The sequence below is a fragment of the Phyllobates terribilis genome, unplaced genomic scaffold, assembly GCF_046119375.1.
Source record: "Phyllobates terribilis strain yellow unplaced genomic scaffold, ASM4611937v1 Scaffold_9__5_contigs__length_417890890, whole genome shotgun sequence".
In the NCBI taxonomy this organism is placed as follows: domain Eukaryota; kingdom Metazoa; phylum Chordata; class Amphibia; order Anura; family Dendrobatidae; genus Phyllobates; species Phyllobates terribilis.
This window is the reverse complement of record NW_027362769.1, coordinates 383,982,173-383,996,679: the sequence shown is the minus strand read 5'-3', so window position 1 is coordinate 383,996,679 and position 14,507 is coordinate 383,982,173. Positions and strand designations below refer to the sequence as shown.

At 46.6% G+C, this 14,507-nt stretch overlaps 1 protein-coding gene across 1 annotated transcript in view; it reads right to left on the bottom strand.

Annotated features, from left to right (window-relative positions):
* SEC14L5 (SEC14 like lipid binding 5) overlaps positions 1 to 14,507 on the bottom strand; it is a 94,850-nt gene that overhangs the window by 19,409 nt on the left and 60,934 nt on the right. The window contains exon 4 of the mRNA XM_073648553.1: positions 3,147 to 3,296. Within this exon, the coding sequence (XP_073504654.1) occupies positions 3,147 to 3,296 (150 nt within the window). The remainder of the gene's footprint in view (positions 1 to 3,146; positions 3,297 to 14,507) is intronic.

Genomic DNA, 14,507 nt, shown 5'->3' with positions numbered 1-14,507 from the left:
GGAGAGTAGTATGAGGGTAGTAGGGGGGTCTGTAGTATGAGGGCAGTAGGGGGTCTGTAGTATGAGGAGAGTAGTATGAGGGTAGTAGGGGGGTCTGTAGTATGAGGAGAGTAGTATGAGGGTAGTAGGGGGGTCTGTAGTATGAGGAGAGTAGTATGAGGGTAGTAGGGGGTCTGTATTATGTGAAGAGTAGTATGAGGGTAGTAGGGGGTCTGTATTATGTGAAGAGTATTATGAGGGTAGTAGGGGGTCTGTAGTATGAGTACCGTAGTATAAGGGTGGTAGGGGGTCTGTAGTATGAGGACAGCAGTATGAGGGTGGTAGGGGGTCTGTAGTATGAGGAGAGTAGTATGAGGGTAGTAGAGGGTCTGTAGTATGAGGAGAGTAGTATGAGGGTAGTAGGGGGGTCTGGAGTATGAGGAGAGTTGTATGAGGGTAGTAGGGGGTCTGTAGTATGAGGAAAGTAGTATGAGGGTCAGTAGTATGAGGAGAGTAGTATGAGGGCAGTTGATGGTCTGTAATATTAGGAGAGTAGTATGAGGGAAGTAGGGGGGTCTGTAGTATGAGGAGAGTTGTATGAGGGTAGTAGGGGGTCTGTAGTATGGGGAGAGTTGTATGAGGGTAGTAGGGGGTCTGTAGTATGGGGAGAGTAGTATGAGGGCAGTAGGGGGTCTGTAGTATGAGGAGAGTAGTATGAGGGTAGTAGGGGGGTCTGTAGTATGAGGGCAGTAGGGGGTCTGTAGTATGAGGAGAGTAGTATGAGGGTAGTAGGGGGGTCTGTAGTATGAGGAGAGTAGTATGAGGGTAGTAGGGGGGTCTGTAGTATGAGGAGAGTAGTATGAGGGTAGTAGGGGGGTCTGTAGTATGAGGAGAGTAGTATGAGGGTAGTAGGGGGTCTGTATTATGTGAAGAGTAGTATGAGGGTAGTAGGGGGTCTGTATTATGTGAAGAGTATTATGAGGGTAGTAGGGGGTCTGTAGTATGAGTACCGTAGTATAAGGGTGGTAGGGGGTCTGTAGTATGAGGACAGCAGTATGAGGGTGGTAGGGGGTCTGTAGTATGAGGAGAGTAGTATGAGGGTAGTAGAGGGTATGTAGTATGAGGAGAGTAGTATGAGGGTAGTAGGGGGTCTGTAGTATGAGGAGAGTATTATGAGGGTAGTAGAGGGTCTGTAGTATGAGGAGATTAGTATGAGGGTAGTAGGGGGTCTGTAGTAAGAGAAGAGTAGAATCATAGAATGGTAGAGTTGGAAGGGACCTCCTGGGTCATCTGGTCCAACCCCCTGCTCAAAGTAGGATTCACTAGATCATCTCAGACAGATGTCTGTCCAGCCTCTGTTTGAAGACGTCCATTGAAGGGGAACTCACCACCTCTCGTGGCCGCCTGTTCCACTCATTAATCACCCTAACTGTCAAAAAGTTTTTTCTAATATCTAATCTGTGTCTCCTCCCATTTAGTTTCATCCCATTGCTTCTAGTCTTTCCTTGTGCAAATGAGAATAAAGATGATCCTTCTACAATGTGACAGCCCTTGACATATTTGTAGACAGCTATTAAGTCTCCTCTCAGTCTTCTTTTTTGCAAGCTAAACATTCCCAAATCCTGCAACCGTTCCTCATAGGACAAGGTTTGCAGACCAGTCACCATTCTGGTCGCTCTTCTCTGAACTTGCTCCAGTAGTATGAGGGTAGTAGGGGGTCTGAAGTATGAGGGTAGTAGAGATGTCTGTAGTATGAGGAGAGTAGTATGAGGATAGCAGGGTGTCAGTAGTATGAGGAGAGTAGCAGGGTGTCAGTAGTATGAGGAGAGTAGTAGGGGGTCAGTAGTAAGAGGAGAGTAGTATGAGGGTATTAGGGGGTCCGTAGTATGAGGAGAGTAGTATGAGGGTAGTAGGGGGGTCTGGAGTATGAGGAGAGTTTTATGAGGGTAGTAGGGGGTCTGTAGTAAGAAGAGAGTAGTATGAGGGTATTAGGGGGTCCGTAGTATGAGGAGAGTAGTATGAGGGTAGTAGGGGGGGTCTGGAGTATGAGGAGAGTTGTATGAGGGTAGTAGGGGGTCTGAAGTATGAGGAAAGTAGTATGAGGGTCAGTAGTATGAGGAGAGTAGTATGAGGGCAGTTGATGGTCTGTAATATTAGGATAGTAGTATGAGGGAAGTAGGGGGTTTGTAGTATGAGGAGAGTAGTATGAGGGTAGTAGGGGGGTCTGTAGTATGAGGAGAGTTGTATGAGGGTAGTAGGGGGTCTGTAGTATGGGGAGAGTAGTATGAGGGCAGTAGGGGGTCTGTAGTATGAGGAGAGTAGTATGAGGGTAGTAGGGGGGTCTGTATTATGAGGAGAGTAGTATGAGGGTAATAGGGGGTATGTAGTATGAGGAGAGTAGTATGAGGGCAGTAGGGAATCTGTAGTATGAGGAGGGTAGTATGAGGGTAGTAGGGGGTCTGTAGTATGAGGAGAGTAGTATGAGGGCAGTATGGAATCTGTAGTATGAGGAGAGTAGTATGAGGGCAGTAGGGGGTCTGTAGTATGAGGAGAGTAGTATGAGGGTAGTAGGAGGTCTGTAGTATGAGGAGAGTAGTATGAGGGCAGTAGGGGGTCTGTAGTATGAGGAGAGTATTATGAGGGTAGTAGGGGGGTCTGTAGTATGAGGAGAGTAGTATGAGGGTAGTAGGAGGTCTGTAGTATGAGGAGAGTAGTATGAGGGCAGTAGGGGGTCTGTAGTATGAGGAGAGTAGGGGGGTCTGTAGTATGAGGAGAGTTGTATGAGGGTAGTAGGAGGTCTGTAGTATGAGGAGAGTAGTATGAGGGCAGTAGGGGGTCTGTAGTATGAGGAGAGTAGTATGAGGGTAGTAGGGGGGTCTGTAGTATGAAGAGAGTAGTATGAGGGTAGTAGGGGGTCTGTAGCATGGGGAGAGCAGTATGAGGGCAGTAGGGGGTCTGTATAATAAGGAGAGTAGTAGGGGGTCTGTAGTATGAGGAGAGTAGTATGAGGGCAGTAGGGGGTCTGTAGAATAAGGTGAGTAGTAGGGGGTCTGTAGTATGAGGAGAGTAGTATCGGTGTAGTATGAGGGTATTAAGAGAGTAGTAGCTCCAGTGGGCTTTACCACTGATTCCCTACATATGAAGGAAACTCATGATTATCTGGTCACCTTTTTAAGCAGCCGAGGGGCGTCCACATTGAGCTTGCAGCTCCGCTCCACCACATGTAGTGACCCGTCCTCACTCCTGTGCTCATAGATGATATCACTGCCGATGAACACGGGGATGAGTGGGCAGGTAGGGAAGCGTTTCTCGTAGGCCTGCGGGAGAGATAGAGGCAAATATAACTAGAAAATTAAAGTAACTTCTGCATATTTGTTATGTGATTAACCAAAAAACAACCCAACAGACGGCATTCTACCAGTACCGGGTTTATTAATGCAATGAGGTCCACTGGGACGTCAATGGGATAGCCAGCGGCTAGTGGGCCACAATTACAGTACATGCCAAAATAATCCCAAATGATTGGGGGAGTTATGAACACTGAGACCCCCACTGGCGACAAGAGGGTGTCCAGATGACCCTAAAGTAGCCTTTACTGTGTTCTGTGGTTGAAGAGTAAACTCTGATGTCATCAATCCATAAAATGGATAAAAAAAATATCTAACGAGCCCATCCTCACCTTCAAAACTAAGGTGTTACAGGGCTCCTTATCATCACAAACTACCTCGTAGCTTCAACCACAAATTCCTTGGTCAATCAGGTGAGGAGAAGAGTCACTGAACGCCAAGCCAGTAGTGACCGGGTCAAGGTGAAAGTCTAAAACTAAGCCCAACCCTAGCCCTAAATTTAACCCAATTTCTATCCCTAAACCTAACCTAATCCCTAGCCCTAAACCTTACACAATTTCTATCCCTAAACTAATCCTTAGCCCTAAACCTAAACTAATCCCTAGCCCTAAATCTAAGCCAATCCCTAACCCTAAACCTAAGCCAATACCTAACCCTAAACCAATCCCTAGCCCTAAACCTTACACAATTTCTATCCCTAAACCTTACACAATTTCTATCCCTAAACCTTACACAATTTCTATCCCTAAACCAAACCTAGTACCTAGCCCAAAACAAATCCTAATCCCTAGCCCTAAACCTAAGACAATCCCTAGCCCTAAAACTAACCCAATTGTTATCCCTAAACCTAAACTAATCCCTAGCCCTAAACTATACCAATCCCTAACCCTAAATCAATCCCTAGCCCTAAACCTAAGCCAATCCCTAGTCCTAAACCTAACCCAATTTCTATCCCTAAACCTAACCTAATCCCTAGCCCTAAACCTAACCCAATTTCTAACCTTAACCCTAACTTAATCCCTAATCCTCAACCTAGCTAGGGTTAGAAAAAGTTTATACAGCATAAGTTCTTAGTAAATAATGAAGGCTGTATTAAATCATGTGCACTGCCTGTATTATATCCATGTATTATGTGCACTGAACTTGAATCAATACTGACATTGATCAGCTGCTCATCCTCTGTCATATTAGTTACTGCCTATGCAGAGTGTTGCAGCCGATGACAATCTAGTCTACTGTACTCTTTATAAGCAACTTTGGGAGGAAACTCACTGCACCACTCCAAGAAGAACCAGGTGTCAATCACTTGACAGTGGTGGTGGTGGTGGGGGAGGCGGTAAAATGTTGCACACCTATAGACTTTGATGCCCGATGCAACTGCTCTCCATGCTACACCACTGCGCCAAGCTCCCAATGACACCAAACTCATATCTCTCATCTAACCTCACAACCAAAATCCTCAGTGATGAGATACGGACATCAACTGCAGCCAATTTGTAGGGGCCAGCATGGTCTGAGGCAGGAGACCCCAACACATCCAGCTCCCAGAGATAGTCGTAGGCCACATTCTATGCAAAGAAATCGTAGAAGCTCCGGGAGTGCCCCCTTATAATGTAATAATGACCCTACAGAAAGTAGTGATGGCCTGAGTGCTCCTTATAGAGTAAAAATGATCCTTCAGTGCCCCCTTAAAAATAATCATGCCCCTTTATGAGACATATTGATTTGAGTGCCCCTTTGAAAGTGTTAACAAGAATACCCCAGATGCCCCCATATTGTGTATGCCAATACAGCTGAAAGAGGCGCTCGCCTGAGCAGACTGCGGGCCACGGGTTGTGGACCCCGGGTTTATGGGGCTCTAGAAAGGGGTCATGGATCCGTGGGTTTCCATTATCCCAGGACGGGACTCAATGAGCTCAACCACAGGGAGACAATGGGTTAAAGGGAGAGAAGTCGCCAACTCTTACGAAACATTCCGCAAGTGCCGATCCCACCATGGACATTCCTCCGATGAGTGGAGATAACGACTGATGAAGACTCGGAGGAGCTCTGGGAAGTTACTACTCAACAATCCGATAAGTGATGGTGTCTGACGTCTGTGAACACAGCGGGCCTGCGTCCCCCCTCACCTCCGGGATCACGGCTTACTGTGGAAGTCATCGTGGACCCAGCAAGACACATAAATGGCAACGCTGGGGGCATAACCTCACACAAGGGGCAGAACTGCTCAAAACATAAAAAATTGACCATATTGTTTTCTCAGTTTGTGCTCGTACTATACCGAAATTCAGTGATTTACATAAAAGGGGTGGAGATGTGACAACCTCATATATACACTACTCAAAAAAATAAAGGGAACACTTAAACAACAGAATATAACTCCAAGTAAATCAAACTTCTGTGAAATCGAACTGTCCACTTAGGAAGCAACACTGATTGACAATCAATTTCACAAGCTGTTGTGCAAATGGAATAGACAATAGATGGAAATTATTGGCAATTATCAAGACACCCTCAATAAAGGAGTGGTTCTACAGGTGGGGACCACAGACCACATGTCAGTACCAATGCTTTCTGGCTGATGTTTTGGTCACTTTTGAATGTTGGTTGTGCTTTCACACTCGTGGTAGCATGAGACGGACTCTACAACCCACAGAAGTTGCTCAGATAGTGCAGCTCATCCAGGATGGCACATCAATGCGAGCTGTGGCAAGAAGGTTTGCTGTGTCTGTCAGCGAAGTGTCCAGAGGCTGGAGGTGCTACCAGGAGACAGGCCAGTACACCAGGAGACATGGAGGGGGCCGTAGGAGGGCAACAACCCAGCAGCAGGACCGCTACTTCCGCCTTTGTGCAAGGAGGAACAGGAGGAGCACTGCCAGAGCCCTGCAAAATGACCTCCAGCAGGCCACAAATGTGCATGTGTCTGCACAAACGGTTAGAAACCGACTCCATGAGGGTGGTATGAGGGTCCGACGTCCACAGATGGGGGTTGTGCTCACAGCCGAACACCGTGCAGGACACTTGGCATTTGCCACAGAACACCAGGATTGGCAAAGTCGCCACTGGCGCCCTGTGCTCTTCACAGATGAAAGCAGGTTCACACTGAGCACATGCGAAAGACGTGACAGAGTCTGGAGACGCCGTGGAAAGCGATCTGCTGCCTGCAACATCCTTCAGCATGACTGGTTTGGCAGTGGGTCAGTAATGGTGTGGGGTGGCATTTCTTTGGAGGGCCGCACAGCTCTCCATGTGCTCGCCAGAGATAGCCTGACTGCCATTAGATACCGAGATGAGATCCTCAGACCCCTTGTGAGACCATATGCTGGTGCGGTTGGCCCTGGGTTCCTCCTAATGCAGGACAATGCCAGACCTCATGTGGCTGGAGTGTGTCAGCAGTTCCTGCAAGATGAAGGCATTGAAGCTATGGACTGGCCGCCCGTTCCCCAGACCTGAATCCGATTGAGCACATCTGGGACATCATGTCTCGCTCCATCCACCAACGTCACGTTGCACCACAGACTGTCCAGGAGTTGGCGCATGCTTAAGTCCAGGTCTGGGAGGAGATCCACAGGAGACCATCCGCAACCTCATCAGGAGCATGCCCAGGCGTTGTAGGGAGGTCATACAGGCACGTGGAGGCCACACACAATACTCAGCCTCATCAGGAGCATGCCCAGGCGTTGTAGGGAGGTCATACAGGCACGTGGAGGTCACACACAATACTGAACCTCATCAGGAGCATGCCCAGGCATTGTAGGGAGGTCATACAGGCACGTGGAGGCCACACACAATACTGAGCCTCATCAGGAGCATGCCCACGCGTTGTAGGGAGGTCATACAGGCACGTGGAGACCACACACAATACTCAGCCTCATCAGCAGCATGCCCAGGCGTTGTAGGGAGGTCATACAGGCACGTGGAGGCCACACACAATACTCAGCCTCATCAGGAGCATGCCCAGGCATTGTAGGGAGGTCATACAGGCACGTGGAGGCCACACACAATACTGAGCCTCATTTTGACTTGTTTTAAGGACATTACATCAAAGTTGGATCAGCATGTAGTGTGTTTTTCCACTTTAATTTTGGGGGTGACTCCAAATCCAGGCCTCCATTGGTTAATAAATGTGATTTCCATTGATGATTGTTGTGTGATTTTGTTGTCAGCACATTCAACTTTGTACAGAACAAAGTATTCAATGAGAAGATTTCATTCATTCAGATCTAGGATGTGTTATTTCAGTGTTCCCTTTATTTTTTTGAGCAGTGTATATATACATATACATTCATACACACACACACACACACGCACACACTGGGGAAAATAAGTATTTGATCCACTGCTGATTTTGCAGGTTTTCCCACCTACAAAGAATGGAGAGGTCTGTAATTTTTATCGTAGGTCACTTCAACTATGAGAGACAGAATCTAAAACTAAAAAACAGAAAATGACATTGTATGATTTTTACATAATTAATTTGCATTTTATTGCATGAAATAAGTACTTGATCACCTACTAACCAGCAAGAATTCTGGTTCTCACAGACCTGTTAGTTTTTCTTTAAGAAGCCCTCCTACTCTGCACTCATTACCTGTATTAATTGCACCTGTTTGAACTTGTTACCTGTATAAAAGACACCTGTCCACACACTCAATCAATCACACTCCAACCTCTCCACCATGGCCAAGATCAAAGAGCTGTCTAAAGACACCAGGGACAAAATTGTATACTTGCACAAGGCTGGGATGGGCTACAGGAGAATAGGCAAGCAGCTTGGTGAGAAGGCAACAATTGTTGGCGTAATTATTAGAAATTGGAAGAAACACAAGATGACTGTCAATCTTCCTCGGTCTGGGGCTCCATGCAAGATCTTACCTCGAGGGGTAATGATGATTCTGAGAAAGGTCAGGTATCAGCCCAGAACTAAACGGGAGGACCTGGTCAGTGACCTGAAGAGAGCTGGGACCACAGTCTCAAACATTACCGTTAGTAACACACTGCGCCATGATGGATTAAAACCCTGCAGGACATGCAAGGTCCCCCTGGTCACAAGAGCACATGTCCAAGCCCATTTGAAGTTCGCCAGTGACAATCTGGATGATCCAGAAGAAGCATGGGAGAAGGTCATGTGGTCAGATGAGACCAAAATAGAACTTTTTGGTATCAACTCCACTCGCCGTGTTTGGAGAAAGAAGGATGAATAAAACCCCAAGAGCACCCTCCCAACCGAGAAGCATATTGGGGGAAACATCATTCTTTGGGGGTGCTTTTCTGCAAAGGGGACAGGAAGACTGCACCGTATCAAAGGTAGGATGGATGGAGTCATGGATTGCGAGATTTTGGCCAACAACCTCCTTCCCTCAGTAAAAGCATTGAAGATGGTTTGTGGCTTGGTCTTCCAGCATGACAATGCCCGACACACACAGAGGACAACTAAGGAGTGGCTCTGTAAGAAACATCTCAAGGTCCTGAAGTGGCCTAGCCAGTCTCCAAACCTGAAAACAATAGGAAATCTTTGGAGGGAGCTGAAACACAATGTTGCCCAGTGACCGCCCCAAAACCTGAAAGATCAGGAGAAGATCTGTATGGAGGAGGGGGCCAAGATCCCTGCTGCAGTGTGTGCAAACCTGGTCAAGAACTGCAGGAAACGTCTGTGCCTACGATAAGAATTACAGACCTCTTCGTCCTTTGTACGTGTAAAAACTTGTAAAATCAGCAGTGTATCAAATACTTCTTTTTCCCACTGTATGTATGTATGTATGTATGTATGTATGTATGTATGTATGTATATATATATATATATATATATATATATATATATATATATACACAGTATATATATATATGGAGATCTTGTTGAGCAAATTAGTTATAATAGCGTATTGAGTGCAGAAAAAAACTCACATTATAAGGGACTCCAGTATGAGAGGAGTAGTATGAGGGTAGTAGGGGGTCTGTAGTATGAGGAGAGTAGTATGAGGGTAGTATGGGGTCTGTAGTATGAGGAGAGTAGTATGAGGGTAGTAGGGGGTCTGTAGTATGAGGAGAGCAGTATGAGAGTAGTAGGGGGGTCTGTAGTATGAGGAGAGTAGTATGAGGGCAGTAGGGGGGTCTATAGTATGAGGAGAGTAGTATGAGGGTAGTAGGGGGGTCTGTAGTATGAGGAGAGTAGTATGAGGGCAGTAGGGGGTCTGTAGTATGAGAGTAGTATGAGGGTAGTAGGGGGTCTGTAGTATGAGAGTAGTATGAGGGTAGTAGGGGGTCTGTAGTATGAGGAGAGTAGTATGAGGGTAGTAGGGGGTCTTTAGTATGAGGAGAATAGTAAGAGGGTAGTAGGGGTCTATAGTATGAGGGTAATAGGGGGTATGTAGTATGAGAAGAGTAGTATGAGTGTAGTAGGGGGTCTGTAGTATGAGGAGAGTAATATGAGGGTGATAGTGGGTCTGTAGTATGAGGAGAGTAATATGAGGGTGATAGTGGGTCTGTAGTATGAGGAGAGTAGTATGAGGGTGGTAGGGGGTCTACAGTATGAGGAGAGTAGTATGAGGGTAGTAGGGGGTCTGTAGTATGAGGAGAGTAGTATGAGCGTAGTAGGGGGTCTCTAGTATGAGGAGAGTAGTATGAGGTTAGTAGGGGGTCTGTAGTATGAGGGAAGTAGGGGGTCTGTAGTATGAGAATAGTATGAGGGCAGTAGGAGGTCTGTAGTATGAGGGCAGTAGGGGGTCTGTTGTATGAGGGCAGTAGGGGTCTGTTGTATGAGGGCAGTAGGGGGTCTGTAGTATGAGGGCAGTAGGGGGTCTGTAGTATGAGGAGAATAGTATGAGGGCAGTACGGAGTCTGTTGTATGAGGGCAGTAGGGGGTCTGTTGTATGAGGGCAGTAGGGGGTGTGTAGGTGTGTAGTATGAGGACAGTAGGGGGTCTGTAGTATGAGGAGAGTAGTATGAGGGCAGTAGGGGGTCTGTTGTATGAGGGAAGTAGGGGGTGTGTAGGTGTGTAGTATGAGGACAGTAGGGGGTCTGTAATATGAGGAGAGTAGTATGAGGACAGTAGGGGGTCTGTAGTAAGAAGAGAGTAGTATGAGGGCAGTAGGGGGTCTGTAGTATGAGGGCAGTAGGGGGTCTGTAGTATGAGGAGAATAGTATGAGGGCAGTAGGGGGTCTGTAGTATGAGGGCAGTAGGAGGCCTGCTGTATGAGGGCAGTAGGGGGTCTGTAGTATGAGGAGAGTAGTATGAGGACAGTAGGGGGTCTGTAGTATGAGGAGAGTAGTATGAGGGCAGTAGGGGGTCTGTAGTATGAGGGCAGTAGGGGGTCTGTAGTATGAGGAGAATAGTATGAGGGCAGTAGGGGGTCTGTAGTATGAGGTGAATAGTATGAAGGCAGTAGGGGGTCTGTAGTATGAGGAGAATAGTATGAGGGCAGTAGGGGGTCTGTAGTATGAGGGCAGTAGGGGGTCTGTAGCATGAGGAGAATAGTATGAGGGCAGTGAGGGGCCCGTAGTATGAGGGCAGTAGGGGGTCTGTAGTATGAGGGCAGTATGGGGTCTGTTGCATGAGGGTAGTAGTGGGTCTGTAATATGAGGAGAGTAGTATGAGGGCAGTAGGGGGTCTGTAGTATGAGGAGAGTAGTATGAGGGCAGTAGGGGTTCTGTAGTATGAGAGTAGTATGAGGGTAGTAGGGGGTCTATAGTATAAGGAGAGTAGTATGAGGGTAGTAGGGGGTCTGTAGTATGAGGAGAGTAGTATTAAGGTAGTAGAGGGTCTATAGTATGAGGAGAGTAGTATGAGGGTAGTAGGGGGTCTGTAGTATGAGGAGAGTAGCATGAGGGTAGTAGGGGGTCTGTAGTATGAGGAGAGTAGTATGAGCGTAGAAGGGGGTCTGTAGTATGAGGAGAGTAGTATGAGGTTAGTAGGGGGTCTGTAGTATGAGGGAAGTAGGGGGTCTGTAGTATGAGAATAGTATGAGGGCAGTAGGAGGTCTGTAGTATGAGGGCAGTAAGGGGTCTGTTGTATGAGGGCAGTAGGGGTCTGTTGTATGAGGGCAGTAGGGGGTGTGTAGTATGAGGGCAGTAGGGGGTCTGTAGTATGAGGAGAATAGTATGAGGGCAGTAGGGGGTCTGTTGTATGAGGGCAGTAGGGGGTGTGTAGGTGTGTAGTATGAGGACAGTAGGGGGTCTGTAGTATGAGGAGAGTAGTATGAGGGCAGTAGGGGGTCTGTTGTATGAGGGCAGTAGGGTGTGTGTAGGTGTGTAGTATGAGGACAGTAGGGGGTCTGTAATATGAGGAGAGTAGTATGAGGACAGTAGGGGGTCTGTAGTATGAAGAGAGTAGTATGAGGGCAGTAGGGGCTCTGTAGTATGACGGCAGTAGGGGGTCTGTAGTATGAGGAGAATAGTATGAGGGCAGTAGGGGGTCTGTAGTATGAGAGCAGTAGGAGGTCTGCTGTATGAGGGCAGTAGCGGGTCTGTAGTATGAGGAGAATAGTATGAGGGCAGTAGGGGGTCTGTAGTATGAGGAGAATAGTATGAGGGCAGTAGGGGGTCTGTAGTATGAGGAGAATAGTATGAGGGCAGTAGGGGGTCTGTAGTATGAGGGCAGTAGCGGGTCTGTAGCATGAGGAGAATAGTATGAGGGCAGTGAGGGGCCTGTAGTATGAGGAGAATAGTCTGAGGGTAGTAGGGGGTCTGTAGTATGAGGAGAATAGTATGAGGGTAGTAGGGGGTCTGTAGTATGAGGGCATTAGGGGGTCTGTTGCATGAGGGCAGTAGGGGGTCTGTAGTATGAGGAGAGTAGTATGAGGGCAGTAGGGGGTCTGTAGTATGAGAAGAATAGTATGAGGGCAGTAGGGGTTCTGTAGTATGAGAGTAGTATGAGGGTAGTGTTAGAACTCTCCTGTTAGGTTTTTTCTATTTTGCTAGTCACATGACCTTTTTGCCTATTTAATCCTGCTCCGCCCTTCTGGCCATGCTGGACTTCATTGTAATTTCTACTCTTAAGCTAGCCAGGTGCTTTGTAACCTTTCTCAGTCTGTTTAGCTAGGTCTTTTGACCTTTATGTTCTATGTTGTGTGTTTGTCTTTTTACTGCTACAATTTCTGCTAGGAGGTGTCCATCTTTCTCCCAGTCCCTAGTTCTTGTAGGGATCCCTCCCTCACATCTATAGGTCTTCGTTCAGACTAGCTGAGGACTTTAGCGGGTCTGATCGCAGGATCAGGTTCCCCGTTACATCGTAGGGATCTAGCTTAGTTCTATTGTAGGGACAGATCTCCTGTCTTTCCTTAGTGCTTGTAGCCTATCATAACAGTAAGTCCAGCCCAAAAATATCTCTAAGGAAATACCTCCAGTTTCCATCATGGTGTCGGTTCAGGATTTGGCTCAACGCCTGCAGGGACTCTCTCTGGAGGTGGCCGAGCTCCAACAACACGTGAGTAGCTGTTCTGGAACGCATTTTGTGGAGCCAAAGGTACGATTGCCTAATTTATTTTTTGGTGAACAACAAGATTTTTTTTTCTTTAAAAATGCTTGTTTATTGTATTTTCGTTTGAGACCCAGATCCTCTGGTGATGAATCACAGCGCATAGGGTTCATAATGTCACTTTTGCGCAAAGAACCTCAGGGATGGGCCTTTTCTCTCCAACCTAGTGATCCGTGCTTTAGATCAGTGGATAGTTTTTTTTCTGCTTTGGGGTTGTTGTATGATGATCCTGATTGTGTCTCATCAGCTGAGACGGAATTGAGACTTTTGAGACAGGGATCCGGTAATGTGGAAAATTATTGTACTCACTTCCGTCGGTGGTCTGCTCAGGTGGGGTGGAACGATTCAGCTCTGAAAAGTTTGTTTCTTGCTGGGCTAGGTGAAAGGGTTAAGGATCGGCTTATTGCTTATCCTACACCTGGAAACTTGCAGGAGGCAATGCAATTAGCTATACGGGTGGACAGGAGACTGCGTGCAAGGGTTAATGAGAGTAAATCCTTTGCCATGTCAGCTCCTAGTCTTGAGAGGGTCTGTACTGACATTGGAGAGCCGATGGAGATTGGGGCGATGTCACCCCGCTCTCAGGAAAAAGACCGCAGGTTTTCTGAAGGTTTGTGCTTTTATTGCGGAAAATCTGACCATTTCATTAAGAACTGTGTGCTTCGTATGAACAAAGAAAAAAAAAAAGGTCAGTTACGCCCGTATAGCCTGTTTAAACACTAAGGGGGTATTTCTTTCTGCTACTACTGCAGCTCAGGAAGAATTAATTGAATTTCGGGTATTTGTGGATTGTGGTTCTACTCTGAATGTGATTGATGGGGGATTCTTGGAAAAACTTAATTTAAAACCCAAACCTTTGTCATCCCCTATTGCCGTGGTTTCTGTCGATGGCTCACCCTTGAAATGTGTTACTCACAAGGTTTATGAATTTCCACTCACTATTAATGGTATTCACCAAGAAAATTTGGATTTGGTAGTATTAAATAATTTGCCTTCTCCAGTAATATTGGGGTTACCCTGGTTAAAATTGCACAATCCTGTACTGGATTGGTCTACTAATGAAATTAAGTCCTGGAGCCCTAAGTGTTATGACAAGTGTTGTAAAGGGCGCATTGCTGCTGTGGATAAAGGGGAATTACCTGTACCTATTCAGGATTTTTGGAAAGTTTTTTCTGAGGAGGAGTCGCAAATTTTGCCTCCCCATAGAGACTATAATTGTACCATTGAATTTGTCCCTGGAGCGACTCTTCCTAAAAGTCGTTTATTTAATCTTACTATTCCTGAGAGAAAGGCTTTGGAGGAATACATACAGACGAGCTTGGCCGCCGGTCATATCAGACCCTCTAAGTCACCTGTGGCTGTTGGATTTTTTTTTGTTAAAAAAAAGGATGGCGGTTTACGTCCTTGCGGGACTTTCGCGAGATTAATAAAATTACTGTACGCAATCCTTACCCACTGCCATTGATTCCTGATTTGTTTAACCAGTTAGTGGGGGCCAAGTGGTTCTCTAAAATTGATCTCCGGGGGGCATACAATTTGTTGCGCATGAAGGAGGGTGATGAATGGAAGACTGCTTTTAACACTCCTGTGGGTCATTTTGAGAATCTGGTTATGCCTTTTGGTCTTACTAATGCTCCTGCATTTTTTCAGAATCTTATTAATGACATCCTTAGACCTTTGATCGGCAAAAATGTGGTTGTGTATTTGGA